The 27,621-nt window shown below is 41.2% G+C and overlaps 2 protein-coding genes across 2 annotated transcripts in view; both read left to right on the top strand.

Moving 5' to 3' along the window:
* babam1 (BRISC and BRCA1 A complex member 1) overlaps positions 1 to 17,681 on the top strand; it is a 33,859-nt gene extending 16,178 nt beyond the window's left edge. The window contains exons 8-9 of the mRNA XM_065009263.1: positions 6,408 to 6,494; positions 16,784 to 17,681. Coding sequence (XP_064865335.1) covers positions 6,408 to 6,494; positions 16,784 to 16,984 — 288 coding nt within the window. The 3' untranslated portion in view covers positions 16,985 to 17,681. The remainder of the gene's footprint in view (positions 1 to 6,407; positions 6,495 to 16,783) is intronic.
* Positions 17,682 to 20,612: 2,931 nt separating this feature from the next.
* On the top strand, positions 20,613 to 25,695 carry plvapb (plasmalemma vesicle associated protein b). Its single transcript, XM_029651044.2, has 6 exons — positions 20,613 to 21,217; positions 21,618 to 21,711; positions 21,876 to 22,297; positions 22,670 to 22,966; positions 23,507 to 23,593; positions 23,804 to 25,695. Exons 1-6 carry the CDS (start codon positions 20,828 to 20,830, stop codon positions 23,810 to 23,812), a joined length of 1,299 nt encoding a protein of 432 aa, XP_029506904.1. The 5' UTR covers positions 20,613 to 20,827; the 3' UTR covers positions 23,813 to 25,695.
* Positions 25,696 to 27,621: the final 1,926 nt, after the last annotated feature.

Here is a 27,621-nt window from a genome sequence, read left to right as displayed (position 1 = left end):
TGTCTACTGTTAACTCTACTACTATACCACCACTATCAACCTACTACTGTTAACTCTACTACTATACCAACACTATCAACCTACTACTGTCTACTGTTAACTCTACTACTATACCACCACTATCAACCTACTACTGTCTACTGTTAACTCTACTACTATACCAACACTATCAACCTACTACTGTCTACTGTTAACTCTACTACTATACCAACACTATCAACCTACTACTGTCTACTGTTAACTCTACTACTATACCAACACTATCAACCTACTACTGTCTACTGTTAACTCTACTACTATACCAACACTATCAACCTACTACTGTTAACTCTACTAGTATACCAACACTATCAACCTACTACTGTTAACTCTACTACTATACCACCACTATCAACCTACTACTGTCTACTGTTAACTCTACTACTATACCAACACTATCAACCTACTACTGTCTACTGTTAACTCTACTACTATACCACCACTATCAACCTACTACTGTCTACTGTTAACTCTACTACTATACCAACACTATCAACCTACTACTGTCTACTGTTAACTCTACTACTATACCAACACTATCAACCTACTACTGTCTACTGTTAACTCTACTACTATACCACCACTATCAACCTACTACTGTTAACTCTACTACTATACCAACACTATCAACCTACTACTGTCTACTGTTAACTCTACTACTATACCAACACTATCAACCTACTACTGTCTACTGTTAACTCTACTACTATACCACCACTATCAACCTACTACTGTCTACTGTTAACTCTACTACTATACCAACACTATAAACCTACTACTGTCTACTGTTAACTCTACTACTATACCACCACTATCAACCTACTACTGTTAACTCTACTACTATACCAACACTATCAACCTACTACTGTCTACTGTTAACTCTACTACTATACCAACACTATCAACCTACTACTGTCTACTGTTAACTCTACTACTATACCACCACTATCAACCTACTACTGTTAACTCTACTACTATACCAACACTATCAACCTACTACTGTCTACTGTTAACTCTACTACTATACCAACACTATCAACCTACTACTGTCTACTGTTAACTCTACTACTATACCACCACTATCAACCTACTACTGTCTACTGTTAACTCTACTACTATACCAACACTATCAACCTACTACTGTCTACTGTTAACTCTACTACTATACCACCACTATCAACCTACTACTGTCTACTGTTAACTCTACTACTATACCAACACTATCAACCTACTACTGTCTACTGTTAACTCTACTACTATACCACCACTATCAACCTACTACTGTCTACTGTTAACTCTACTACTATACCAACACTATCAACCTACTACTGTCTACTGTTAACTCTACTACTATACCAACACTATCAACCTACTACTGTTAACTCTACTACTATACCACCACTATCAACCTACTACTGTCTACTGTTAACTCTATTACTATACCAACACTATGAACCTACTACTGTTAACTCTACTACTATACCAACACTATCAACCTACTACTGTCTACTGTTAACTCTACTACTATACCAACACTATCAACCTACTACTGTCTACTGTTAACTCTACTACTATACCAACACTATCAACCTACTACTGTCTACTGTTAACTCTACTACTATACCAACACTATCAACCTACTACTGTCTACTGTTAACTCTACTACTATACCACCACTATCAACCTACTACTGTTAACTCTACTAGTATACCAACACTATCAACCTACTACTGTCTACTGTTAACTCTACTACTATTCCAACACTATCAACCTACTACTGTCTACTGTTAACTCTACTACTATACCAACACTATCAACCTACTACTGTCTACTGTTAACTCTACTACTATACCACCACTATCAACCTACTACTGTTAACTCTACTAGTATACCAACACTATCAACCTACTACTGTCTACTGTTAACTCTACTACTATACCACCACTATCAACCTACTACTGTTAACTCTACTAGTATACCAACACTATCAACCTACTACTGTCTACTGTTAACTCTACTACTATACCAACACTATCAACCTACTACTGTCTACTGTTAACTCTACTACTATACCAACACTATCAACCTACTACTGTCTACTGTTAACTCTACTACTATACCAACACTATCAACCTACTACTGTTAACTCTACTAGTATACCAACACTATCAACCTACTACTGTCTACTGTTAACTCTACTACTATACCAACACTATCAACCTACTACTGTCTACTGTTAACTCTACTACTATACCACCACTATCAACCTACTACTGTCTACTGTTAACTCTACTACTATACCACCACTATCAACCTACTACTATACCACCACTATCAACCTACTACTGTCTACTGTTAACTCTACTACTATACCACCACTATCAACCTACTACTGTCTACTGTTAACTCTACTACTATACCAACACTATCAACCTACTACTATACCAACACTATCAACCTACTACTGTATACTGTTAACTCTACTACTATACCACCACTATCAACCTACTACTGTCTACTGTTAACTCTACTACTATACCAACACTATCAACCTACTACTGTCTACTGTTAACTCTACTACTATACCAACACTATCAACCTACTACTGTCTACTGTTAACTCTACTACTATACCAACACTATCAACCTACACTATCAACCTACTACTGTCTACTGTTAACTCTACTACTATACCACCACTATCAACCTACTACTGTCTACTGTTAACTCTACTACTATACCAACACTATCAACCTACTACTGTCTACTGTTAACTCTACTACTATACCAACACTATCAACCTACTACTGTCTACTGTTAACTCTACTACTATACCACCACTATCAACCTACTACTAAGTCTACTGTTAACTCTACTACTATACCAACACTATCAACCTACTACTGTCTACTGTTAACTCTACTACTATACCAACACTATCAACCTACTACTGTCTACTGTTAACTCTACTACTATACCAACACTATCAACCTACTACTGTCTACTGTTAACTCTACTACTATACCAACACTATCAACCTACTACTGTTAACTCTACTACTATACCAACACTATCAACCTACTACTGTTAACTCTACTACTATACCAACACTATCAACCTACTACTGTCTACTGTTAACTCTACTACTATACCAACACTATCAACCTACTACTGTCTACTGTTAACTCTACTACTATACCAACACTATCAACCTACTACTGTCTACTGTTAACTCTACTACTATACCAACACTATCAACCTACTACTGTCTACTGTTAACTCTACTACTATACCACCACTATCAACCTACTACTGTCTACTGTTAACTCTACTACTATACCAACACTATCAACCTACTACTGTCTACTGTTAACTCTACTACTATACCAACACTATCAACCTACTACTGTCTACTGTTAACTCTACTACTATACCACCACTATCAACCTACTACTGTTAACTCTACTACTATACCAACACTATCAACCTACTACTGTCTACTGTTAACTCTACTACTATACCAACACTATCAACCTACTACTGTCTACTGTTAACTCTACTACTATACCACCACTATCAACCTACTACTGTCTACTGTTAACTCTACTACTATACCAACACTATAAACCTACTACTGTCTACTGTTAACTCTACTACTATACCACCACTATCAACCTACTACTGTTAACTCTACTACTATACCAACACTATCAACCTACTACTGTCTACTGTTAACTCTACTACTATACCACCACTATCAACCTACTACTGTCTACTGTTAACTCTACTACTATACCACCACTATCAACCTACTACTGTTAACTCTACTACTATACCAACACTATCAACCTACTACTGTCTACTGTTAACTCTACTACTATACCAACACTATCAACCTACTACTGTCTACTGTTAACTCTACTACTATACCACCACTATCAACCTACTACTGTCTACTGTTAACTCTACTACTATACCAACACTATCAACCTACTACTGTCTACTGTTAACTCTACTACTATACCACCACTATCAACCTACTACTGTTAACTCTACTACTATACCAACACTATCAACCTACTACTGTCTACTGTTAACTCTACTACTATACCACCACTATCAACCTACTACTGTCTACTGTTAACTCTACTACTATACCAACACTATCAACCTACTACTGTCTACTGTTAACTCTACTACTATACCAACACTATCAACCTACTACTGTTAACTCTACTACTATACCACCACTATCAACCTACTACTGTCTACTGTTAACTCTATTACTATACCAACACTATGAACCTACTACTGTTAACTCTACTACTATACCAACACTATCAACCTACTACTGTCTACTGTTAACTCTACTACTATACCACCACTATCAACCTACTACTGTCTACTGTTAACTCTACTACTATACCAACACTATAAACCTACTACTGTCTACTGTTAACTCTACTACTATACCACCACTATCAACCTACTACTGTTAACTCTACTACTATACCAACACTATCAACCTACTACTGTCTACTGTTAACTCTACTACTATACCACCACTATCAACCTACTACTGTCTACTGTTAACTCTACTACTATACCACCACTATCAACCTACTACTGTTAACTCTACTACTATACCAACACTATCAACCTACTACTGTCTACTGTTAACTCTACTACTATACCAACACTATCAACCTACTACTGTCTACTGTTAACTCTACTACTATACCACCACTATCAACCTACTACTGTCTACTGTTAACTCTACTACTATACCAACACTATCAACCTACTACTGTCTACTGTTAACTCTACTACTATACCACCACTATCAACCTACTACTGTTAACTCTACTACTATACCAACACTATCAACCTACTACTGTCTACTGTTAACTCTACTACTATACCACCACTATCAACCTACTACTGTCTACTGTTAACTCTACTACTATACCAACACTATCAACCTACTACTGTCTACTGTTAACTCTACTACTATACCAACACTATCAACCTACTACTGTTAACTGTTACTACTATACCACCACTATCAACCTACTACTGTCTACTGTTAACTCTATTACTATACCAACACTATGAACCTACTACTGTTAACTCTACTACTATACCAACACTATCAACCTACTACTGTCTACTGTTAACTCTACTACTATACCAACACTATCAACCTACTACTGTCTACTGTTAACTCTACTACTATACCAACACTATCAACCTACTACTGTCTACTGTTAACTCTACTACTATACCAACACTATAAACCTACTACTGTCTACTGTTAACTCTACTACTATACCACCACTATCAACCTACTACTGTTAACTCTACTACTATACCAACACTATCAACCTACTACTGTCTACTGTTAACTCTACTACTATACCACCACTATCAACCTACTACTGTCTACTGTTAACTCTACTACTATACCACCACTATCAACCTACTACTATACCACCACTATCAACCTACTACTGTCTACTGTTAACTCTACTACTATACCACCACTATCAACCTACTACTGTCTACTGTTAACTCTACTACTATACCAACACTATCAACCTACTACTATACCAACACTATCAACCTACTACTGTATACTGTTAACTCTACTACTATACCACCACTATCAACCTACTACTGTCTACTGTTAACTCTACTACTATACCAACACTATCAACCTACTACTGTCTACTGTTAACTCTACTACTATACCAACACTATCAACCTACTACTGTCTACTGTTAACTCTACTACTATACCAACACTATCAACCTACACTATCAACCTACTACTGTCTACTGTTAACTCTACTACTATACCACCACTATCAACCTACTACTGTCTACTGTTAACTCTACTACTATACCAACACTATCAACCTACTACTGTCTACTGTTAACTCTACTACTATACCAACACTATCAACCTACTACTGTCTACTGTTAACTCTACTACTATACCAACACTATCAACCTACTACTGTCTACTGTTAACTCTACTACTATACCACCACTATCAACCTACTACTGTCTACTGTTAACTCTACTACTATACCAACACTATCAACCTACACTATCAACCTACTACTGTCTACTGTTAACTCTACTACTATACCAACACTATCAACCTACTACTGTCTACTGTTAACTCTACTACTATACCAACACTGTGTCCATCACCTAATCAGACGTCTACTGCTCTGACTTCACTGAATACTATTTTGTACAGCTGTGTATCACGTGTCTTATATCTGTGGTGAGACCTAGCTCTTTCAGTGTTTTGTGGTATTATTTGAACAGATACACTAACTGTCCTTGTCTCATCCTGTAGAGCATGCTGCTGTCTCCCTACTTCTTCTTTGATGTGGTTTACCTTCACAATGGGGCTGAGGAGCAGGGGGATGAGGCCAGCTGGAGGGTGAGTGGTCGAGGAGAGGGAGGGATTCAAGGAGAACAACGGCACAGACATTCATCCAAGCTCTGAAATGTTACTATGTGAGATTGTGAAGCCTGCTGAAAAAACACAATTCCATCTTTTAGTGGCACCTTACAGCTCATGTACACTACATGACCAAAAGTAAATGAACACCTGCTCGTTGAACATCTTATTCCAAAATCATGGGCATTATTATGGAGTTGGTCCCCATTTGCTGCTGTAACAGCCTCCACTCTTCTGGGAAGGCTTTCCACTAGATGTTGGAACATTGCTGCGGGGACTTGCTTCCATTTAGCCACGAGAGCATTAGTGAGGTTGGGCACTGATGTTGAGCGATTAGGTCTGGCTCGCAGTTGGCGTTCCAATTCATCCCAAAGGTGTTCGATGGTCAGGGCTCTGTGCAAGCCAGTCAAGTTCTTCCACATAGATCTAAACAAACCTTTTATGTATGGATCTCGCTTTGTGCACAGGGACATTGTCATGCTGAAACAGGAAAGGGCCTTCCCCAAACTGTTGCCACAATGTTGTAAGCACAGAATCATCTAGAATGTCATGGTATGATGTAGCGTTAAGATTTCCCTTCACTGGACCAAAAGTGCCTAATCTGAACCATGTAAAACAGCCCCAGACATTATTCATCCTCCACCAAACTTTACAGTTGGCAGTGCTATGCATTGGGGCAGGTAGGTTTCTCCTGGCATCCACCAAACCCAGATTCGTCTGTCTGACTGCCAGATGTTGAAGCGTGATTCATTAAATCAAATTTTATTTGTTGCACCGAACACAACAGGTGTAGGTAGACCTTACAGTGAAATGCTGAATACAACAGGTGTAGTAGACCTTACAGTGAAATGCTGAATACAACAGGTGTAGTAGACCTTACAGTGAAATGCTGAACACAACAGGTGTAGTAGACCTTACAGTGAAATGCTGAATACAACAGGTGTAGTAGACCTTACAGTGAAATGCTGAATACAACAGGTGTAGTAGACCTTACAGTGAAATGCTGAATACAACAGGTGTAGTAGACCTTACAGTGAAATGCTGAATACAACAGGTGTAGTAGACCTTCAGTGAAATGCTGAATACAACAGGTGTAGTAGACCTTACAGTAAAATGCTGAATACAACAGGTGTAGTAGACCTTCAGTGAAATGCTGAATACAACAGGTGTAGTAGACCTTACAGTGAAATGCTGAATACAACAGGTGTAGGTAGACCTTACAGTGAAATGCTGAATACAACAGGTGTAGGTAGACCTTACAGTGAAATGCTGAATACAACAGGTGTAGTAGACCTTACAGTGAAATGCTGAATACAACAGGTGTAGTAGACCTTACAGTGAAATGCTGAACACAACAGGTGTAGTAGACCTTACAGTGAAATGCTGAATACAACAGGTGTAGTAGACCTTACAGTGAAATGCTGAATACAACAGGTGTAGTAGACCTTACAGTGAAATGCTGAATACAACAGGTGTAGTAGACCTTACAGTGAAATGCTGAATACAACAGGTGTAGTAGACCTTCAGTGAAATGCTGAATACAACAGGTGTAGTAGACCTTACAGTAAAATGCTGAATACAACAGGTGTAGTAGACCTTCAGTGAAATGCTGAATACAACAGGTGTAGTAGACCTTACAGGGAAATGCTGAATACAACAGGTGTAGGTAGACCTTACAGGGAAATGCTGAATACAACAGGTGTAGTAGACCTTACAGTGAAATGCTGAATAAAACAGGTGTAGTAGACCTTACAGTGAAATGCTGAATACAACAGGTGTAGTAGACCTTACAGTGAAATGCTGAATACAACAGGTGTAGTAGACCTTACAGGGAAATGCTGAATACAACAGGTGTAGTAGACCTTACAGTGAAATGCTGAATACAACAGGTGTAGTAGACCTTACAGTGAAATGCTGAATACAACAGGTGTAGGTAGACCTTACAGGGAAATGCTGAATACAACAGGTGTAGTAGACCTTACAGTGAAATGCCGAACACAACAGGTGTAGGTAGACCTTACAGGGAAATGCTGAATACAACAGGTGTAGTAGACCTTACAGTGAAATGCTGAATACAACAGGTGTAGGTAGACCTTACAGGGAAATGCTGAATACAACAGGTGTAGTAGACCTTACAGTGAAATGCTGAATACAACAGGTGTAGTAGACCTTACAGTGAAATGCTGAATACAACAGGTGTAGTAGACCTTACAGTGAAATGCTGAATACAACAGGTGTAGTAGACCTTACAGTGAAATGCTGAATACAACAGGTGTAGTAGACCTTACAGTGAAATGCTGAATACAACAGGTGTAGTAGACCTTACAGTGAAATGCTGAATACAACAGGTGTAGTAGACCTTCAGTGAAATGCTGAATACAACAGGTGTAGTAGACCTTACAGTAAATGCTGAATACAACAGGTGTAGTAGACCTTCAGTGAAATGCTGAATACAACAGGTGTAGTAGACCTTACAGGAAATGCTGAATACAACAGGTGTAGGTAGACCTTACAGGAAATGCTGAATACAACAGGTGTAGTAGACCTTACAGTGAAATGCTGAATAAAACAGGTGTAGTAGACCTTACAGTGAAATGCTGAATACAACAGGTGTAGTAGACCTTACAGTGAAATGCTGAATACAACAGGTGTAGTAGACCTTACAGTGAAATGCTGAATACAACAGGTGTAGTAGACCTTACAGTGAAATGCTGAATACAACAGGTGTAGTAGACCTTACAGTGAAATGCTGAATACAACAGGTGTAGGTAGACCTTACAGGGAAATGCTGAATACAACAGGTGTAGTAGACCTTACAGTGAAATGCCGAACACAACAGGTGTAGGTAGACCTTACAGGGAAATGCTGAATACAACAGGTGTAGTAGACCTTACAGTGAAATGCTGAATACAACAGGTGTAGGTAGACCTTACAGTGAAATGCTGAATACAACAGGTGTAGTAGACCTTACAGTGAAATGCCGAACACAACAGGTGTAGGTAGACCTTACAGGGAAATGCTGAATACAACAGGTGTAGTAGACCTTACAGTGAAATGCTGAATACAACAGGTGTAGTAGACCTTACAGTGAAATGCCTAATACAACAGGTGTAGTAGACCTTACAGTGAAATGCTGAACACAACAGGTGTAGTAGACCTTACAGTGAAATGCTGAACACAACAGGTGTAGTAGACCTTACAGTGAAATGCTGAATACAACAGGTGTAGTAGACCTTACAGTGAAATGCTGAATACAACAGGTGTAGTAGACCTTACAGTGAAATGCTGAATACAACAGGTGTAGTAGACCTTACAGTGAAATGCTGAATACAACAGGTGTAGTAGACCTTACAGGGAAATGCTGAATACAACAGGTGTAGTAGACCTTACAGTGAAATGCTGAATACAACAGGTGTAGTAGACCTTACAGTGAAATGCTGAATACAACAGGTGTAGGTAGACCTTACAGTGAAATGCTGAATACAACAGGTGTAGTAGACCTTACAGTGAAATGCTGAATACAACAGGTGTAGTAGACCTTACAGTGAAATGCTGAATACAACAGGTGTAGTAGACCTTACAGTGAAATGCTGAATACAACAGGTGTAGGTAGACCTTACAGTGAAATGCTGAATACAGCAGGTGTAGGTAGACCTTACAGTGAAATGCTGAATACAACAGGTGTAGGTAGACCTTACAGTGAAATGCTGAATACAACAGGTGTAGTAGACCTTACAGTGAAATGCTGAATACAACAGGTGTAGGTAGATCTTACAGTGAAATGCTGAATACAACAGGTGTAGGTAGACCTTACAGTGAAATGCTGAATACAACAGGTGTAGTAGACCTTACAGTGAAATGCTGAATACAACAGGTGTAGTAGACCTTACAGTGAAATGCTGAATACAACAGGTGTAGTAGACCTTACAGTGAAATGCTGAATACAACAGGTGTAGTAGACCTTACAGTGAAATGCTGAATACAACAGGTGTAGTAGACCTTACAGTGAAATGCTGAATACAACAGGTGTAGTAGACCTTACAGTGAAATGCTGAATACAACAGGTGTAGTAGACTTACAGTGAAATGCTGAATACAACAGGTGTAGTAGACCTTACAGTGAAATGCTGAATACAACAGGTGTAGTAGACCTTACAGTGAAATGCCTAATACAACAGGTGTAGTAGACCTTACAGTGAAATGCTGAACACAACAGGTGTAGTAGACCTTACAGTGAAATGCTGAACACAACAGGTGTAGTAGACCTTACAGTGAAATGCTGAATACAACAGGTGTAGGTAGACCTTACAGTGAAATGCTGAACACAACAGGTGTAGTAGACCTTACAGTGAAATGCTGAATACAACAGGTGTAGGTAGACCTTACAGGGAAATGCTGAATACAACAGGTGTAGGTAGACCTTACAGGGAAATGCTGAATACAACAGGTGTAGTAGACCTTACAGTGAAATGCTGAATACAACAGGTGTAGTAGACCTTACAGTGAAATGCTGAATACAACAGGTGTAGTAGACCTTACAGTGAAATGCTGAATACAACAGGTGTAGTAGACCTTACAGTGAAATGCTGAATACAACAGGTGTAGGTAGACCTTACAGTGAAATGCTGAATACAACAGGTGTAGTAGACCTTACAGTGAAATGCTGAATACAACAGGTGTAGGTAGACCTTACAGTGAAATGCTGAATACAACAGGTGTAGTAGACCTTACAGTGAAATGCTGAACACAACAGGTGTAGGTAGACCTTACAGTGAAATGCTGAATACAACAGGTGTAGTAGACCTTACAGTGAAATGCTGAATACAACAGGTGTAGTAGACCTTACAGTGAAATGCTGAATACAACAGGTGTAGTAGACCTTACAGTGAAATGCTGAATACAACAGGTGTAGGTAGACCTTACAGTGAAATGCTGAATACAACAGGTGTAGGTAGACCTTACAGTGAAATGCTGAATACAACAGGTGTAGTAGACCTTACAGTGAAATGCTGAATACAACAGGTGTAGGTAGACCTTACAGTGAAATGCTGAATACAACAGGTGTAGTAGACCTTACAGTGAAATGCTGAATACAACAGGTGTAGGTAGACCTTACAGGGTGAAATGCTGAATACAACAGGTGTAGTAGACCTTACAGTGAAATGCTGAATACAACAGGTGTAGTAGACCTTACAGTGAAATGCTGAATACAACAGGTGTAGGTAGACCTTACAGTGAAATGCTGAATACAACAGGTGTAGTAGACCTTACAGTGAAATGCTGAATACAACAGGTGTAGTAGACCTTACAGTGAAATGCTGAATACAACAGGTGTAGTAGACCTTACAGTGAAATGCTGAATACAACAGGTGTAGTAGACCTTACAGTGAAATGCTGAATACAACAGGTGTAGTAGACCTTACAGTGAAATGCTGAATACAACAGGTGTAGTAGACCTTACAGTGAAATGCTGAATACAACAGGTGTAGTAGACCTTACAGTGAAATGCTGAATACAACAGGTGTAGTAGACCTTACAGGGAAATGCTGAATACAACAGGTGTAGTAGACCTTACAGTGAAATGCTGAATACAACAGGTGTAGTAGACCTTACAGTGAAATGCTGAATACAACAGGTGTAGTAGACCTTACAGTGAAATGCTGAATACAACAGGTGTAGTAGACCTTACAGTGAAATGCTGAATACAACAGGTGTAGTAGACCTTACAGTGAAATGCTGAATACAACAGGTGTAGTAGACCTTACAGTGAAATGCTGAATACAACAGGTGTAGGTAGACCTTACAGGGAAATGCTGAATACAACAGGTGTAGTAGACCTTACAGTGAAATGCTGAACACAACAGGTGTAGTAGACCTTACAGTGAAATGCTGAACACAACAGGTGTAGGTAGACCTTACAGTGAAATGCTGAATACAACAGGTGTAGGTAGACCTTACAGTGAAATGCTGAATACAACAGGTGTAGTAGACCTTACAGTGAAATGCTGAATAAAACAGGTGTAGGTAGACCTTACAGTGAAATGCTGAATACAACAGGTGTAGTAGACCTTACAGTGAAATGCTGAATACAACAGGTGTAGTAGACCTTACAGTGAAATGCTGAATACAACAGGTGTAGGTAGACCTTACAGTGAAATGCTGAATACAACAGGTGTAGTAGACCTTACAGTGAAATGCTGAATACAACAGGTGTAGTAGACCTTACAGTGAAATGCTGAATACAACAGGTGTAGGTAGACCTTACAGTGAAATGCTGAATACAACAGGTGTAGTAGACCTTACAGTGAAATGCTGAATACAACAGGTGTAGGTAGACCTTACAGTGAAATGCTGAATACAGCAGGTGTAGGTAGACCTTACAGTGAAATGCTGAATACAACAGGTGTAGTAGACCTTACAGTGAAATGCTGAATACAACAGGTGTAGGTAGACCTTACAGTGAAATGCTGAATACAACAGGTGTAGTAGACCTTACAGTGAAATGCTGAATACAACAGGTGTAGTAGACCTTACAGTGAAATGCTGAATACAACAGGTGTAGTAGACCTTACAGTGAAATGCTGAATACAACAGGTGTAGTAGACCTTACAGTGAAATGCTGAATACAACAGGTGTAGTAGACCTTACAGTGAAATGCTGAACACAACAGGTGTAGGTAGACCTTACAGTGAAATGCTGAACACAACAGGTGTAGGTAGACCTTACAGTGAAATGCTGAACACAACAGGTGTAGGTAGACCTTACAGTGAAATGCTGAACACAACAGGTGTAGTAGACCTCACAGTAAAATGCTGAATACAACAGGTGTAGTAGACCTTACAGTAAAATGCTGAATAAAACAGGTGTAGTAGACCTTACAGTGAAATGCTGAATACAACAGGTGTAGGTAGACCTTACAGTGAAATGCTGAATACAACAGGTGTAGTAGACCTTACAGTAAAATGCTGAATACAACAGGTGTAGTAGACCTTACAGTAAAATGCTGAATACAACAGGTGTAGACATAACAGTGAAATGCTGAATACAACAGGTGTAGTAGACCTTACAGTGAAATGCCGAATACAACAGGTGTAGTAGACCTTCAGTGAAATGCTGAATACAACAGGTGTAGTAGACCTTACAGTGAAATGCTGAATACAACAGGTGTAGTAGACCTTACAGTGAAATGCTGAATACAACAGGTGTAGTAGACCTTACAGTAAAATGCTGAATACAACAGGTGTAGACATAACAGTGAAATGCTGAATACAACAGGTGTAGAAATGCTGAATACAACAGGTGTAGTAGACCTTACAGTGAAATGCTGAATACAACAGGTGTAGTAGACCTTACAGTGAAATGCTGAATACAACAGGTGTAGTAGACCTTACAGTGAAATGCTGAATACAACAGGTGTAGTAGACCTTACAGTGAAATGCTGAATACAACAGGTGTAGTAGACCTTACAGTAAAATGCTGAATACAACAGGTGTAGTAGACCTTACAGTGAAATGCTGAAAACAACAGGTGTAGTAGACCTTACAGTGAAATGCTGAATACAACAGGTGTAGTAGACCTTACAGTAAAATGCTGAATACAACAGGTGTAGTAGACCTTACAGTAAAATGCTGAATACAACAGGTGTAGTAGACCTTACAGTGAAATGCTGAATACAACAGGTGTAGTAGACCAGTAAAATGCTGAATACAGTGAAATGCTGAATACAACAGGTGTAGTAGACCTTACAGTAAAATGCTGAATACAACAGGTGTAGTAGACCTTACAGTGAAATGCTGAATACAACAGGTGTAGTAGACCTTACAGTGAAATGCTGAATACAACAGGTGTAGTAGACCTCACAGTGAAATGCTGAATACAACAGGTGTAGTAGACCTTACAGTGAAATGCTGAATACAACAGGTGTAGTAGACCTTACAGTGAAATGCTGAATACAACAGGTGTAGTAGACCTTACAGTGAAATGCTGAATACAACAGGTGTAGTAGACCTTACAGTGAAATGCTGAATACAACAGGTGTAGTAGACCTTACAGTAAAATGCTTACTTACGTGCTCCTAACCAACAATGCAGTTTCAAATAAATAAAAAGGTAATTGAGGTAATATGTACATGTAGGTAAAGTTATTAAAGTGACTATGCATAGATGATAACAACAGAGAGTAGCAGCGGTGTAAAAGGGGGGGGGGTCAATGCAAATAATCTGGGTAGCCATTTGATTAGGTGTTCAGGAGTCTTATGACTTGAGGGTTTAGAAGCCTCTTGTACCTAGACTTGGTGCTCCAGTACTGCTTGCTGTGCGGTAGCAGAGTGAACCGTCTATAGGTTTTGTCGTGCCCTCTTCACGACTGTCTTGATGTGCTTGGACCATGTTAGTTTGTTGGCGATGTGGACACCAAGGAACTTGAAGCTGTCAACCTGCTCCACTACAGCCCGCGTTGATGAGAATGGGGGCGTGCTCTGTCCTCTTTTTCCTGTAGTCCACAATCATCTCCTTTGTCTTGATCACATTGAGGGATTCATCATTCCAGAGAACATGTTCCCACTGTTCCAGAGTCCAATGGCGGCAAGCTTCACACTAGTCGACGCGTGGCATTGCGCATGGTGATCTTAGGGTTGTGTGCGGCTGCTCAGCCATGGAAACCCATTTCACGAAGCTCCCGACGAACAGTTCTTGTGCTGACATTGCTTCCAGAGGCAGTTTGGAACTTGGCAGTGAGTGTTGCAACCGAGGACAGATAATTTTTCAGCACTCGGCGGTTCCGTTCTCTGAGCTTGTGTGGCCTACCACTTTGCGGCTGAGACTTTGTTACTCCTAGCCGTTTCCACTTCACAATAACAGCACTTAAGAGTTGACCGGGGCAGTCCAAGCAGGGCAGAAATTTGACGAACTGACTAGTTGGAAAGGTGGCATCCTATGACGGTGCCATGTTGGAAGTCACTGAGCTTCTCAGTAAGGCCATTCTACTGCCAATGTTTGTCTATGGAGATTGCATGGCTGTGTGCTCGATTTTATACACCTGTCAACAATGGGTGTGGCTGAAATAGCCAAATCCACAAATTTGATGGGGTGTCCACATACTTCTGTATATACAGTGCATTCGGAAAGTATTCAGACCCCTTGACTTTTACGTTACAGCAGTTTTTCCTCATCAGTCTACACACAATACCCCATAATGACAAAGCAAAAACTGTTTTTTAAAAACATTTTTGCAAATGTATAAATAAATAACATTGCTGCACAGCTATTTCCAGGTCTCTTCAGACATGTTCGATCCAGTTCTAGTCCGGGCACTGGCTGGGCCACTCATGGAAATTCAGAGAATTGTCCTGAAGCCATTCTTGCTTTGTCTTGGCTGTGTGCTGCTTAGGGTCATGAGCGCTCTGGAGCAGGTTTTCATCAAGGATCTCTCTGTACTTTCATCCTTTTACTTTTCCCTCGATCCCGACTAGTCTCCCAGTCCCTGCCTCTGGAAAACCTCCCCAGAGCATGATGCTGCCACCACCATGCTTCACCGCAGGGATGGTGCCAGGTTTCCTCCAGATGTGACACTTGGCATTCAGACCAAAAATTTCAATCTTGGTTTCATCAGACCAGAGAATCTTGTTTCTCATGGTCTGAGAGTCCTTTAGGTGCCTTTTGGCAAACTCCAAGTGGGCTGTCATGTGCCTTTTACTGAGGAGTGGCTTCCGTCTGGCCACTCTACCATAAAGGCCTGATTGGTGGAGTGCTGCAGAAATGGTTGTCGTTCTGGAAGGTTCTCCCATCTCCACAGAGGAACTCTGGAGCTCTGTCAGAGTGACCATTGGGTTCTTAGTCACCTCCCTGACCAAGGGCCTTCTCCCCCGATTGCTCAATTTGGCCGGGTGGCCAGCTCAAAGAGTCTTGGTGGTTCCAAACTTCATCCATTTAAGAATGACGGGGGACACTGGGTTTTGGGGGGCCTTCAATGCTGCAGAAATGTGTTGGTACCCTTCCCCCAAATTGTGCCTCAACACAATCACCTGAGCTCAATTTCGAGTCTCATAGCAAAGGGTCTGTATACTTATATATATATATATATATAACTTCGCAAACATTTTTTTTTTTCCATCCATTTTAGAATAAGGCTGTAACGTAACAAAATGGAAAATGTCAAGGGGTCTGAATACTTTCCGAATTCACTTCCTGTTCTATCACTGAAACCTGAAAAACTGTTCGACTTAGAGGAGATATCGTTTCACTTAAACTGTAATTTCTTATCTCTCTGTAGGACATCTACACATCGTTCTGTAACCTGGACTCTAAAGGCACCTGTTACCACTTCGAGGTATCTCTGTGTGGGCCGGCCATCGAGCTCCACAACTGCATGGCCAAGCTGCTGTCCCACCCCCTCCAGAGACCCTTCCAGAGCCATGCCTCCTACAGCCTGCTAGAGGGAGATGACCCCCAGGACGTAGAGGCCACCGTCTAACTGGAGGTGCCTGGTAGAGCGACGGACCCCCAGGGGAGGCGTGTTTAACTTGGGGGTCTTCAGAGTACCCTGGTCCTGGAGAGTTACAGGGTCTGCAGGCTTTTGCTAATTTGACACTGAATCAAGAGGTGTGTTAGTGCAGGGTTGGAGCAAAAGCCTGCTGAGTCAAGTGTGTTAGTGCCCGGCGCTGGACTAAACGTTTGCACACGCTGTAGCTCTCCAGAACCAGGCTTGGAGAACACTGCTCTAACTGGACAAGGAGATGGGTTGCTAGGAGATGGGTTGCTAGGAGATAACAATGGGGAAATTAAGAAGCATGTGTGTATGTATTCCATTTGGTTTTAAACCTGATCTGGGGACAGTGTTTTCCCTACAAGTCTTAAAGAGTGAAATCCATGGTGGCACTTCTAGGCCTACACAATAGATGTCACCCATTTCCATTGCTGGCTTGTGGAAAACGTACATTGAAATAACTAAATATAGCTATATACACTGTCAGGAGCAAAGTTGTTGTCATGGGCTGTTTGGGAAAGGTTGTAATCTGATTAATTCTCTTGTTTTTCCATCCGTACACCCTCTGATGGGTACGTTTGCCTTGTCAGATCGGCTGTTTATATTCCCACTTATGTTGCTTGTTTTGTCAATTGTACTTTCGTTGATCTGTATCTGATGATTAAAAGATAAATGTTACGTTTAATCTACATGTTGTTTTTGTGTCCCAGATCTAGTATGTCTTTTCACCACTAGGTGGTAGTATATATATATATATGTGTCCTTTAGAAAGCTTAGTCAAGCAATGGTTGACAGCCCCCGTACTCGTGGGGCTACGGCCTCTTTTTAATGTTTCACTGGTAATATACTGCTTTGTAGGGGCATCTATTGAGTTTAGAGACCCAGGTATAATTAAATATTTGATTTAAAAAGCGAGGATAAACATCCCTCGAGGACCACAGTCTTTATTTTAGAGTTATGGAGACAAAGGCAGTTTAGACTGTTTTTGTTTCAGAGATGTCAGTCCCTCTGACCTGTATCTCATAACACTTCAAAAAATATATCATGTTTTTATAAGCATCTATCTTGAGAGGTTGTGGCAAAAACATCACAAGCCACAGCCTCTCTAAAACTGATTTAAGAACAGAAATCAAATATGTCAGTAGCCACCCGCTCGGCACACCCTGGTTCAATTGTTGTAATTTGTCGATGTATTGTGAAGTGGAATCAGGGCCTAAAACAAACTTTTTTTGTATACCAGGTACTGGCAGGTAGATCTACCAGTCACTATAATCTACCAGCCACTATAATCTACCAGACACTAATCTACCAGTCAAAATATGTTTCCACCATAATTAATCCAAAAAATAAATGAGCACGCTTAGCAATATTTCTAAAACATGAAATGTATTACTAGTAAGAAGTAATGTGCTATATTGCTCAATTTAATTTAATATTCTGTGATCTGAGTCTTCTAACCAAAATGTCCCAGATAAAATGTTTCGGCTGCTGCATTGAGCCAGCGGCATCACTGCTAAATGACTACAATATAAACGTGTTCAGTATTATTCCAGCAGCATACCACCCTGCATCCCACTGCTGGCTGGCCTCTGAAGGTAAGCAGGGTTGTTCCCTGGATGGGAGACCAGATGCTGCTGGAAGTGGTGTTGGATGGCCAACAGGAGGCACTATTTCTTTCCTCTGGTCTAAAAAAAATATCCCAAATGCCCCAGTGCAGTGATTTGGGGCATTGCCCTGTGTAGGGTGCTGTCTTTCGGATTAGACGTTAAACAGGTGTCCTGACTCTGTGGTCACTAAAGATCGCGTTGCACTTATTGTAAGAGTAGGGGTGTTAACCCCAGTGTCCTGGCTAAATTCCCAAATCTGGCCTTCATACAGTCACCTAATCATCCCCAGGTTACATACAATTGGCTCATTCATCTCCTCTCCCCTGTAACTATTGCCCAGGTTGTTGCTGTAAATGAGAATGTGTTCTCAGTCAACTTTACCTGGTTAAATAAAAAATGTTACCTTGGTAACAGGGCCACTTGGGTCGTCCAGTGAGTCTCACTAGTAGAGGTCTCTTTCTGCTAGCAGTGGAAGCAAACTCAAACATTGAAAAGCAACCTAGCTTGAGAACAAATCTATGTAAATAACCAAGAAACACAAGAACAAAGTCTCACTTTAGTAGACTTTCGAGTATATTAGACCAAGTTTAATGACTGTACGCAATGCTTCTAAAAAACTCATCTTTCAGCACTTCACTCACAGTGTTCACAGCAGCCCCCCAGACACAGAAATTCTCTTCAATCATCTTGAAATAACACATACTTAAACACTGGAAATCAACCAAAAGTCAAATGCTTTATTATCTAAATGTTTAAAGTGCATGGGCAACAGAGAGAAACACAATTGTGCAGTTTGAGACCATTTGGCAGAGAGGAGATGGGGGTTGTGAGCAGGTGGGTCTGGGCAGGGTTATGTGCATGTAGGTGTGCATCTGTATGTTGTAGTTTGTATGTGTATGTTTTATATTGTAAAATATTTTAACAATCGTACAAAAATATATAACAAAACAGAAATTCAAGTAACTTCTGATTAATTAAAAGAAAATCACATTTCGGAGTAAAACGCCGTGCTATCATGCTAAACAACCCAAATGCCAAATTCCTGATCACATTCCATCCACAAATGAATGAACAATGTGATCCACACATGCAGATGCTATTTCCTGTTCCCCAGGCAGCACACAGACACAGGGGCAGCTATGATAGAGGAGTTACCAGAACAACAATAAGGAACTGTCCTCCTCTCAGGGATCACAAAATAACAACTATTCCCCACAGTGCTGCACGGGCCACGTCCACATTTGGTGTCTGGGAAGGGTGAGAGAGGTCTGACTGTGAGAAGCCTGGGCTGGTGTCTGGGAGGGGTGAGAGAGGTCTGACTGTGAGAAGCCTGGGCTGGTGTCTGGGAGGGGTGAGAGAGGTCTGACTGTGAGAAGCCTGGGCTGGTGTCTGGGAGGGTCTGACTGTGAGAGCCTGGGCTGGTGTCTGGGAGGGTGAGGAGGTCTGACTGAGAACTGTGAGAAGCCTGGGCTGGTGTCTGGGAGGGGTGAGAGAGGTCTGACAGAGCCTGCTCTGGTGTCTGAGGAGAAGCCTGGGCTGGTGTCGGGAGGGTATCTCCCAACATGATATCTCAACCTCATTTCTAATATTTTTTTGTTGTAATGCTTTTTATTTTCAAATGAAACGACTGGTATCTCAGCTCCTATTGGGTTGACATAAAACAATAAGATAGATGTTCACACTAACATACCAAGATAGATGGATCAGTCCTTCAGCCATGCACCATCTGCAAATAACTCATGACATTACTGTATGGATTTGTACATTGTCGTTTTTTATTTCAATGTATTTGATATGTTATTCTGTGATGATAGTCTCTGACGGTTGTAGGAGGGCTGTGCAGTGCTAGCAATGTGAAAGTGATGTCAGCCCAGACGGGTGAAGTTATGATAACCTCTGGAGAGGTGCGCTGGCTGGGCCGGGCTACCCAGGGGCCAGGGGAGGGCCAGGAAGGAGTCACAGTGTAGGAAGTGTGCCTCCACGTTTATAAACAGGGTCTTCAGGGTCACCCTTTACATAGATACAGGACTACTGACAAAGAGAATTTGACTCTGGTTCGTTTTAAACATTAGTAACCTAAGAGTTTACTCATTTTGAGGCTTCAGCAATTTTTGAGAGAGCACCAAGAGAGCTTTTTGAAGGAGGGAAATTCCCCTGAGAAACCAAAGAGACCTCCATTAACTTTTCAATACCCTCTTCTTGACCACACCGACATCCAGCAGAGATGTACAGTGGCAACAGCTACTCACAGGCCAAGTTTGGTCTGGAGGCCAAGGACATCCACAAGGCAAAGGGAAAGAGCTGCGGCTATTACATGAGGGTGGTCTTCTTCTTCTCCTCTCTGATCCAGTCCCTCATCATCGTGAGCCTGGTGCTGTTCCTGGTCTACGGCCAGCCAGAGAAGTCTGCTGAAGAGAGGAGGGTAGAGGAGCTGGAGCAGAGTTTGAACAGGATCAGCGAGAACAACATTAACCTGAGGAAGGATAAAGCTGACCTGGGAGCTGCGCTGGGGGCCAGGAAGGCTGAGAAGACAGCCCTGGAGGGAGAGGTGGCCATGATAAAGAAAGCAGCGAATGCCTCCGGGGAGCAGATCAGAGCCCTCATACTGAAAGCGGTGAGGAGATGGGACTGTAACATTATGATGTAATATAAATAGATACTAGCTCATGTTTTGTTCATTTAGATTTTGTGAGCTGATGTACAGCACTAGAAGCATTTAGTGTGCAGGAATTATTTGGGCATTAGATCTGAGAAATAATTACTATACAGAGACAATTATACATTTATGAACAATTTTTTAAACTTTCTGCTGCAAATTATATCAGTTCTCTCTTGTGAAATTGATTTATGTTTTATCTCAGAGGTTAGATAAAAACAAATGTTTTTGCACTTACATGACTATAATGCAAGAATATCTGCACACTAACTTTTCTCCCAAAAAGTGACAGTTTATTTCAATTAGAGCATAGCTTTCATTTATGAAGAATAAACCTGACACTTTCTGTCCTCCACAGAGCCAGTGTGAAACAGACAAGAAGAAAATAGAGATGAGCCGTGCTACCCAAGTCCGGGGACCCACCACCCCTTTAATCTTTGCCACTCCTAACAGTACGTTATTACTTCCCCTTTGTCCCTCAGGCTTAGGCAGAGCGTTCTATTCTAATACTGGGATAGAGACCTGACACAGTGACACAGTGACACATTGACCCAAACATTTCAATCTAATAACAACAAGTCACAACAATTTCTGCTGCGATATCTTTTCTCCTCAGCTGAGGTAAAAACCCTCCAGTCTCTGAACTCCCAGCAGGCAGCAATGATCAAACTGATCGAAGCCAACTTCACCCAGACCAACCAGTACATCCGCATCGAGAGGGACAATGCCATCAAGGACCGTGACGCCCACAACCTTGAGACCATCTCTTTGCGGAGGGAGAACAACAACCTGAAGGAACACCTGAAACTCTACACCCAGAAGTGTAAAGAGGACTTTGCCAAGTCTCTGGAGGGGATCCAAATGGTGACCAGTAACTTCCTGGTGCGCATCGACAACCTGTTCCCCCACTCCATGACCTTTCACCTGACCTGTGAGAAGCAGACAGAGCAGATGGAGAACATCAGGGCCAGATGTTCCAACCTGTCTAAGGAGGTTGAGGACAAATTCCAGAGATACCTGGACAACGTGGGAAACAAGGTATGTAGAAGAACCAGACCTGGGTCAAATATTTATGTAACATACTTTGAAAGTATTGGTATGTTCAATTTAGCATGGAGTTTACAGGTTAGCCAGTGTCCTCAGTCTGTTTCTGCTTTACCCAACTGCCTACAGTATCAATCAATTAATCAATAAAAGTATATTTGCACATCACTTTCTACAAACAAACATCCAGCAACCTGGCTCTGTAGAGCATCTTAATTAATCCAACACCTAGCGACCTTTTCAAGAGGTTCGGACCTCTTAGTATAACAGTTAAGGTGTTGGCTTGACAGTCTCTGGGCCCCTGGTTCAAGTCCCGGTTGGGGATACCCCAAGAATTTACTACAATATGTTATCCTCTTCATCCAGGTGGCAAACATCCAGACCCAGTCCAGTCGCCTGGAGGTCCAGAACAGCCATCTGACCCTTGACCTCCAGCAGTGTGTCCAAAACCGCAGCGTGACGGCGGCGGAGAGCAGCAGGCTGCTGTTAGAGATCCGGGAGAACCACGACAGGCAGGTAGAGACTCTGCTGAAGGAACAGAACCGGCTGAGGGAGGAGAAGAGCCTGCAGGGAGAGAGACTGATTCTGAGGGAGGCTGAGGTCAAAACACTCAACGGGAATGTCGAGTCACTCACCACCGCTCTAACCAACTGTAACCCTAAGGTAAGAGAATAATAATTGCGCACACTATCAGAACTGTAAATTTACATTTACATTAGATAGCAAGCAGATCCAACCAAAGAAGCTTGTTATCAGTGGGGACCCTATGGTATTGAGTGAACTACATTACCAGCCCACTACAACCCTACGTTAGCAGTTGAGCAATGTAACCCAAGGAAACACTGCCTTCAATAATGGTTGTCCCAGTGCATAGCTGAGGAGAAAGACTCAGTCAGCATAATAATGGTGTCGGGGGGACACAGGAAGAGACAGACAGCCTAGATAAATGAAGGGATGGACAGACGATAACCACACGTCAGGAGGAGGAAGCACAGTTTGACCGATGGTTTGTCGGTAGCTACGGGCTACGGAGGTCTCATGCCGATTTAGAAATTCACTGTTTCAAGTGTGTGTGTGTCTGTGTGCATTTTCTATATATTTTTGGCTACGTCACAAGTATTATGAGGAGTCCATAAAGCTCTGGGGATCAGGAGGATCTGCTGTAAAACTCTATCCGTTTGTAATGTTTTGTCTGTAATGCAGCTCACCGGCCAAAAGCCTCTCGGACTGATGTCAGCCTTGAAGGGGGGGCCATCCATTGCAGCACCAGTGATCAGTAAACCCCACATGGTACATACACACCCCTGACTCTCATAGTCACTAGTGTTACACTCACTGTTGACTGCAGAAATAAAGGTTCAATAAATAACTCATTATCAAATAGATCAGTTTGAGCTGATCTCCTAATGCTAGACGTTAGTAATGATAAACCCAGTTTAGATATTCAAATGGAATCAATCAGACACCACATCGTAATCATGTTACTGTTTGTTCCTTCAGGCGAGGTGAGGAGAGACGGGTGTGAGGAAGATGCCCCACTCACACAGCTCTACCTAGGCCATGACCGAGTGAGAAAATGAAGGCACTTACTGTTATGGTCCCTGGAGAATTGGGTGTGATGCCTTTCAGTGATCAATGTGTGCTCTTAGACCTTAAAATGTCCATGCGTAAATACTACAGACACTATAGGTTGTATCTACTGTCCTACATCATGTAAACTGAACAAAAATAGAATTGCAACATGTGAAGGTGTTGTTGCCATGTTTCACGAGCTGAAATAAAAGATCTCAGAAATGTTCCATACGCACAAAAAAACGTATTTCTCTCAAATTGAGCACAAATTTGTTTACATCCCTGTTAGTGAGCATTTCCCATTTGCCAAGATAATCCATCCACCTGACAGGTGTGGCATATCAAGAAGCTGATTAAACAACACGAGTATTACACAGGTGCACCTTGTGCTGTGGACAATAAAAGGCCACTCTAAAATGTGCAGTTTTGTCACACAGCACAATCCCAAGTTTTGAAGGAGCGTGCAATTTGCATGCTGACTGCAGGAATGTCGACTGGAGCTGTTGCCAGATAATTGAATGGTAATTTGTCTACCATAAGCCACCTCCAACGTCATTTGATTGAATTTGGCAGTACATCCAACCGGCCTCACAACCGCAGACCACGTGTAACCACGCCAGCCCAGGACATTCACATCCGACCGTCTGAGGGGGGGTGCTGAGGAGTATTTCTGTCTGTAAAAATCCCTTTTGTGGGGAAAAACTCATTCTGATTGGCTAGGCCTGGCTCCCCAGTGAGTGGACCTGTCTCCCAAATGGGTGGGCCTATGCCCTCCCAGGTCCACCTATGGCTGTGCCCTTGCCCAGTCGTGAAATCCATAGATTAGGGCCTAATGAATATTCCTTCTATGAAGTGTAACTCAGTAATATCGTAGAGATTGTTGCATGTTGCGGTTATATTTTTGTTCAGTCTAAAAACTGTATCTACAAATGTACACTGAGTGGACAAAACATTATGAACACCTGCTCTTTCCATGACATAGAAAGCTATGATTCCTTATTGATGTCACTTGTTAAATCCACTTCAATCACTGTAGATGAAGGGGAGGAGACATGTTACCTTCAACTCAATATCAGGACGGTCTCCTTAATGTTTTGTACACTCAGTGTATACAGTACATATCGCTTTTAAATGTAATTCATTTAATAATTAATTTAATAGGGTTGTTTTTATCCTTGTAATTCCACTTGTATTTGATTGCTGAGTTTAGGCTGGGAATTCACTGTCTACTGGAATTCACTGTGTACTGGAATTCACTGTGTACTGGAATTCACTGTCTACTGGAATTCACTGTGTACTGGAATTCACTGTGTACTGGAATTCACTGTCTACTGGAATTCACTGTCTACTGGAATTCACTGTCTACTGGAATTTACTGTCTACTGGAACTCACTGTGTACTGGAATTCACTGTCTACTGGAATTCACTGTGTACTGGAATTCACTGTGTACTGGAATTCACTGTGTACTGGGATTCACTGTGTACTGGAATTCACTGTGTACTGGGATTCACTGTGTACTGGAATTCACTGTGTACTGGGATTCACTGTGTACTGGAATTCACTGTGTACTGGGAAAAGCGTGTGTGTCCTCCTTTAACTTTATACTCAGGTTAAAGAAAAATGTGTACAAATAAAGTTCATGTGATTATCTGTAAATAATTCTTCCTAAGACGCAATTCAATGTTTCTTAAATGTTTCTGATAGTGTGTTGGTTTTTAGATATTAACATCTTCCTTTGCTAATCTTTTTTTCTAATTTATGATAGAAAATACATCTACTAAAGTCTGTTGGATTTGAGGAAATAAAAGCTTGAATTCTTCCTCTTTGAATGTGAGTGATCTTTGTTATACAAGCATAAACCTCACCAGCAGTTTAGGAACTGCAGCAGTTTCCACTAACGTTGGGTCCTTTGTGAAAGACATATTATTATTTATTTTGTGGTTGCAAATTTCAAAGAATAGTGGAAGAATTGGAGAGAAAATAATGTCTATAGCTTCCTTATGCAATATGAAGTCTGTAAATAGCTCCACATGGGAAAACTGTTCACACAGCTAGTATAAATAACAGAGGTGAAATCCCAAGATGGCTATGTCTATACACACATCCATAAATCCATACATAATGTATCTACATCCTGGTCTGGGGTGTCTATATATCCATACATAATGTATCTACATCCTGGTCTGGGGTGTCTATATATCCATACATAATGTATCTGCATCCTGGTCTGGGGTGTCTATATATCCATACATAATGTATCTACATCCTGGTCTGGGGTGTCTATATATCCATACATAATGTATCTGCATCCTGGTCTGGGGTGTCTATATATCCATACATAATGTATCTACATCCTGGTCTGGGGTGTCTATATATCCATACATAATGTATCTGCATCCTGGTCTGGGGTGTCTATATATCCATACATAATGTATCTACATCCTGGTCTGGGGTGTCTATATATCCATACATAATGTATCTGCATCCTGGTCTGGGGTGTCTATATATCCATACATAATGTATCTGCATCCTGGTCTGGGGTGTCTATATATCCATACATAATGTATCTACATCCTGGTCTGGGGTGTCTATATATCCATACATAATGTATCTGCATCCTGGTCTGGGGTGTCTATATATCCATACATAATGTACCTGTCGTCACAGTGTATCTAACCTGTTGTCCCAATCTACCAAATGCAAAACAGAAAATATGGTTTTGACTCAGCGTAAAATATGGTTTTGACTCAGCGTAAAATATGGTTTTGACTCAGCGTAAAATATGGTTTTGACTCAGCGTAAAATATGGTTTTGACTCAGCGTAAAATATGGTTTTGACTCAGCGTACGCAAATGGGTCTGTACCCCAATGACAATTAGATTCAATTTGTGATTGATTAGGAAACATCTGAGGATTTCAGAAATGTATCGGGCTAATATGTTGGATAGATGTCTGAAGAGGTTGCAGAAGATGGAAATTAAAAAAGTGCCCCACTTATTCTGAATGCACTCAACAGTATTAATAATAGTATTAATAACAGTACAACAAAATTGTATATAGTACTACAAGATCCCGGTCCCTGCCTAACCTAAGTACAGGGGGTTCCTAATGTAAACTGGATCTCTTTCCTCCAATGGAAAAGCCAATAAGGCTGTCCTACTTTAGCTACACTATGCTGCCCTACTTTAGCTACACTGTGCTGCCCTACTTTAGCTACACTGTGCTGTCCTACTTTAGCTACACTGTGCTGCCCTACTTTAGCTACACTGTGCTGTCCTACTTCAGCTACACTGTGCTGTTCTACTTTAGCTACACTGTGCTGCCCTACTTTAGCTACACTGTGCTGCCCTACTTTAGCTACACTGTGCTGTCCTACTTCAGCTACACTGTGCTGTCCTACTTTAGCTACTCCATGTTGTTCTACTTTAGCTACACTGTACTGTCCTACTTTAGCTACACTATGCTGCCCTACTTTAGCTACTCCATGTTGTTCTACTTTAGCTACTCTGTGCTGTCCTACTTCAGCTACACTATGCTGCCCTACTTTAGCTACACTGTGCTGTCCTACTTCAGCTACACTATGCTGCCCTACTTTAGCTACTCCATGTTGTTCTACTTTAGCTACTCTGTGCTGTCCTACTTCAGCTACACTATGCTGCCCTACTTTAGCTACAATGTGCTGTCCTACTTCAGCTACACTATGCTGCCCTACTTTAGCTACACTGTGCTGTCCTACTTCAGCTAC

The sequence above is a fragment of the Oncorhynchus nerka genome, linkage group LG24 (assembly GCF_034236695.1).
Source record: "Oncorhynchus nerka isolate Pitt River linkage group LG24, Oner_Uvic_2.0, whole genome shotgun sequence".
Classification (NCBI taxonomy): Eukaryota; Metazoa; Chordata; class Actinopteri; order Salmoniformes; family Salmonidae; genus Oncorhynchus; species Oncorhynchus nerka.
This window is presented reverse-complemented; position numbering and strand designations above follow the sequence as displayed.

Coding starts and splice junctions, on each gene's coding strand:
- plvapb (XM_029651044.2), top strand. CDS start 20,828: ATGTACAGTGGCAACAGCTACTCACAGGCCAAGTTTGGTCTGGAGGCC. Junction 22,298..22,669: donor TGGACAACGTGGGAAACAAG/GTATGTAGAAGA, acceptor CTCTTCATCCAG/GTGGCAAACATCCAGACCCA. Junction 22,967..23,506: donor TAACCAACTGTAACCCTAAG/GTAAGAGAATAA, acceptor TCTGTAATGCAG/CTCACCGGCCAAAAGCCTCT.